Source organism: Alosa sapidissima, chromosome 17 (assembly GCF_018492685.1).
Source record: "Alosa sapidissima isolate fAloSap1 chromosome 17, fAloSap1.pri, whole genome shotgun sequence".
NCBI lineage: Eukaryota > Metazoa > Chordata > Actinopteri > Clupeiformes > Clupeidae > Alosa > Alosa sapidissima.
This window is the reverse complement of record NC_055973.1, coordinates 19812005-19816769: the sequence shown is the minus strand read 5'-3', so window position 1 is coordinate 19816769 and position 4765 is coordinate 19812005. Positions and strand designations below refer to the sequence as shown.

The 4765-nt window shown below is 44.1% G+C and overlaps 1 protein-coding gene across 3 annotated transcripts in view; it reads right to left on the bottom strand.

The window, feature by feature from the left end:
* Nucleotides 1–3216, bottom strand: part of cadm1b (cell adhesion molecule 1b) — a 214351-nt gene extending 211135 nt beyond the window's left edge. For all 3 annotated transcript variants that reach the window (XM_042068673.1, XM_042068676.1, XM_042068675.1), the window contains exon 1: nt 3104–3216. In XM_042068673.1, the coding sequence (XP_041924607.1) occupies nt 3104–3179 (76 nt within the window). In that variant the 5' untranslated portion in view covers nt 3180–3216. The remainder of the gene's footprint in view (nt 1–3103) is intronic.
* Nucleotides 3217–4765: the final 1549 nt, after the last annotated feature.

The following is a 4765-nucleotide window of genomic DNA, read 5'->3' as shown; positions in this document are numbered from 1 at the left end:
ATCTGACCTTTTTTTATTCTACAGCCTATACCTACTGAAGTTTTAATCTACTTCTTAAAAAATAGCTAACAGGCTCTTTAATATGCCATTAGTGGAAACTGAATATTTTCACAATCATGCAAACGCAAGCCCTGTTAAAACACTAGATTTTCCTCCTGGCACCAATAGTGGCAGCTAAGGCCATACAATTTAGTGCTTTGCATTATTTAGCAATTAGAGAAAGGCATATCAAACAGAGCATAATGCATGTCTAATGTCCACTAAATCCAGTCCCTTTAAAAGGGAAAAGAAAAGATGGTTTAAGATGATGAAGGGCAGGGAGCCTCTTCACAGAGCTAGACTCCCTGCCCTCCCCTCCTCTCCCTTAGTAGGGTGCAGGACACCTCAACGCCACTGAATGCAGGCCGTATATTTATGGAAATGCAATCAAACACTGTTTACCTGTAGCATCTCTCTCTTCCTGACACACCTGGCCTATTTTAAGAGGACAGATAAAACGACAGCACAATAGAAGGCTATATTTCACTCTCCCGCGCACGCTGCTGCATTTATTGGGCTGTTTGAAGTGAGATCCACCTGGATTTTAACAATATTTTCCAATCGTTCAAACTCACACTGCAGACGACATCGTAGAGAAACCATATAAGACTCTTGGGAATCACTGACCCAAAACGAAGAGGATTTTTACAGACTCAACTGCAGGTACTTTTAGGCTGATGGTAATTAAGGTTGAAATACATTTGAAACCGAAATGTACAGAGAGAAGAAAAAAAACGCCTGGATAAGGGAGCCACTGTGGGCATGGGCAATGCTTTGTGCTGGACGTTTGATGTTATGTCGTCGTATTGCACTGCTGTCTCTTTATGAGCAAGCAACTGACGCTTTTGGCTTAACTCTAATTAGAGCTAAGTCATTTTGGTATGGAGCACACTGTCAGACAGACTCCCATGTTAACAGGGAGCTTAGCCGTGAGACAGAGTGTCTCAACTTGCCATGAAAGGAAGGCGACTGAAACAGGAGTTTTGCTGCACAAACCCTTTCTCTTCCAAAGGACATCCTGAAAGATTCATGCACAACCACTTGGCTTTAATTGCCATCAAGAAGAGTTCATGAGCAAAAATGACCTCTTAACAACTAACATGAAATATCAGTTTAAAGAAGTTCTACACTTTCAAATACATGCCATCTTTTCCTGCATGGGGAGTTGATTAATGTCTCTGGGGACTGGGGGGGGGGGGGGGTCATACCCCCCAAGCTGTCACCTTATCAGACAAAAGTTTTGCAGTTCTCTCAGCATCTTCCCAACACCAATGACCTAGTGGGTGCAGATGAGCATAGAACCTCAAACTCCAACATCCTGTCTTTCTGATTGGCTGCAACAGGTGACCAATCAGAGACCTGAGAGCGGTCTCCCCAGAGAGACATGTGAATGAGTGGGGCGTTGCTGTTAACTTGACCCTCTAGAGATCCTCTGGTCCACTCCAGCAGGCCAGGCTCTGCTCTGCCTGTCAATGCTCGATGCTATTCTGGCTGACATTAGCTGGTTAAGAATGCTCGGGGACTTTGTCCCTGGGTGACAATCAGTCTCTTTTCAAAATGGCTCAGGAGCCCCAAGTGTCCCCAAACGTTGCCCGGGGTTTCCACCGTGCGCAGCATCGGCAGATGAGCGTGGCTCCCACGGGAACTCTGGAGCCACCCAGCAGCGTCTTTCCGCAAGTGCATAATGCACACCGACACGAGCTCAACACAACCTGGGCATTTTCAACGGACAGCACAACGGAGAACTGACAGCGGGCTAAACTATGAACACGGACGGCAATAGAGGCCGCGTATGCGCTAAGCATGAAACGGCAGTAAAAAGAGCATGCGAGCAGAACATCGGGATGGACCTGTTGAGAGTCGTGAACACTTCCTCCAAAGAGATGCTGAATGCATCATCTGCCTTTACAGCTTACCATATGAGCTGCCCTAAATGAGAAATTGTCACTTCATTTGCTAGTCGTTATAATGCGTCACGATAAATAAGAAACTAATTAAAGTAATTAGGCAAAACATAAAAGAGAACTGCGCGACTGAATAATAGCCTAGACTGATTTTCAGAGGGCTCGGTATTTCGGTAGAGCACCCTGAAACATTTTATTAAACATTCACTGCTTCATAGGTCAAAATCAAAGTACGCTGCTGCATGATCATGGCAACATTGTATGAAACTGTAGGCTATAGCCTATATGTTGTACAAAGAACTGCCACACTGTATAATATCAGCGACACCAACCTCGATCACTAAACTTGTTCTCTCCGTGAGGAGCCCACCAGACAGAGCATTGCCTCTGAGTAAATGTCGATAAACGCGGATTTTAATGAGGTGCTGGGCTAGTTTACAGCGATCGCTTATGGTACAGTAGCTTTGCTTCTGAAACGCGCAAGATAGACACTGTGGAGAAGACTACAAGCTGCATTGCGTGTTTTGCCTCTCTGCGCTAGCACTGATTGCTTGGGGCAGGAAGAGGGTCTGGAAAACGTTGCAGTGCTAAAATGAATAGCTAATAAATGCAGGACCGATAGGAATAATGTTACAATTCTTAGTACTGGTTGAGCTTCGCCTACTTTTAATTTCATTCATATTACTTCCGTCAACATTGTATATCTTTCGAAGCCATAGTGCAATAATCAAACAACTGAACCAATGCAATGGCAGGATACTGAGTTATTACTCGATCTTTCTATATTATTGTTTTGTCGGTGTAGTTTTGCAAAGAAACCATCATGCTCCTTGCGCGTACACTTGTATAACCGTGACAAAAGCTGTCAGAGCACTTCGGAAACTGTAACAGTTTAACCTGCGGTTGAATTGCAAACTGTATAAGCCCTCAAGAATGGGCAAGACGGAGTTTGTCTAAAATGTGGTTGCCTGAGCCGGCGAAACGTTGGGATTTAAACCCATTTACTTACAGTAACCCAAAAGATGCGATAGGATTCCCAATAGTTCAGTGAACAACCCCTTCCACATATCAAAGGTACGTGAAAGTGGTTTTGCTCTGTCTGTGTCAAACAATCCACAACCAATTGTAAGCAGACATATGTATATAGTTTTCAAACTTACCTTTCAACCCAAACGCTGCCAAAAACATCAATACAGCGAGAGGAATAGAGAGAGATCCGCTAACCGAGATCGCCATGTTGGACACCTGCTTCAGACTGGCGCCGCTAAATCACCTAGAGACAGTCGGAGGATAATAAGATGCGGAAAGGGGGGGGGGGGGAGTAAACACCGAATGATATTCTGAATAAATCGCGATATCTTCAAACACCTTACCTTCTTAAATTGGTATTCGTGTGTGTGGTAGTGTATGTAGCCTATATGTGTTTACATTTCACTAGTGATGATACACACTTAAATGGAATATTTCTTTTTCCATAGTTTTAGCAACTAAGTCATAATTGGTTTTGAGCCTATACATATTTTGCATGTGAGAAGTAAACAAACAAAACAATTAAGCAATACAAACCTAGATTATTCCTTTCAAGTTTAACTCCAGTGATTTTTTTCTCAGCGTGACTGGGAAATACAGCCGTCCAGAGTGCTCATTTCATGAAATATCAGAAACGGATATTTTGGCAAAAGATCAGCCTCATTTTGCCCCCTAGCGATTTTCTTCTGCCATTGAGTGCGGTGTTGTGTTCTTGCACAGAATCGCCATGAAGCAGTAGGGATAGACAGGCTACAAGATGCAGGGCGTGCCTCAGGCATAGACCGCGCGCAGGTGGATAGCTCCAGTCACGCGGCGCTAATGGATATGCGCGGGAACGCATGTGGAGGAGAACGTCCAAAAAATCCATAAGAGTCGGAACGTAAGGACAAAGTTTTACAACAAACTTGTAAGCAGGATTCGCATGTGTGTGTTCCATTGGAGAGAAATAATGTGTTTGATAAGGATGCTCAAGGAGCTGGCCTCTTCTCCTTTTGATTTATTTTAGTTGAGAGCAAACACAATCTCTTGGTGATTTATGTGGCCATAAACTACAGAACCATAAACAAACAAATTGGTTGCCAGAGCCCACTCTGTTAAGAGACCCAGACTGGGAGCCAGGTACAGGTGCCCGGGAGACAGGAACTAGGAAGACAACACAAGGAGCATCAGCTAGTGGCTGAGGTCCAGATCACTCTCCAGATCTGCCCCAGCACACATGCAACACAAATACTCACACACACATTCATACATACAATATATTTCATAACAAGAGTGTTTTTGGCCATCCCCAGACGTGCATTCTGAGACGCATTCTCCAGTCGAGTGCACTTTTCCTGAGCAAGATGAGCAGCAGAGTGTGTGTGTGTTTGTGTGTGTGACAGCAGCGTGTGTGTGTGAGAGAGAGCGATCGGTGTGTATTTGCCAAGCAGAGGTTCAGTTGAGTGTGGCGTGCTCACACACAGCCATCAAACTTCATTTCAGTAGTGTGATGAGGCCCGTCGTTGAGTGAGAGTGCCTGCCATTTATTTTCAAATACTTCCTCGTGGCGCTATTACAGAAGACACTGAATTAGCTGGTGTGCTGTCTGGCTGGCTGCACAAAGAGTGTCTGGCTGCTTCCCATAACAGAATTCTTTTCCATTTTTAACCAAATTCATTTCCTATGTGTAACGCACCAAAATCAGAAACTTCCAAGTTTGAGGGAAAATATTTGCTCCTTTTTTGTCTTTCTCGTTATGGCGCCTGTACATCTTCTGTCATCAAAATGTGATTTACTGAAACAAATGTGCTTGA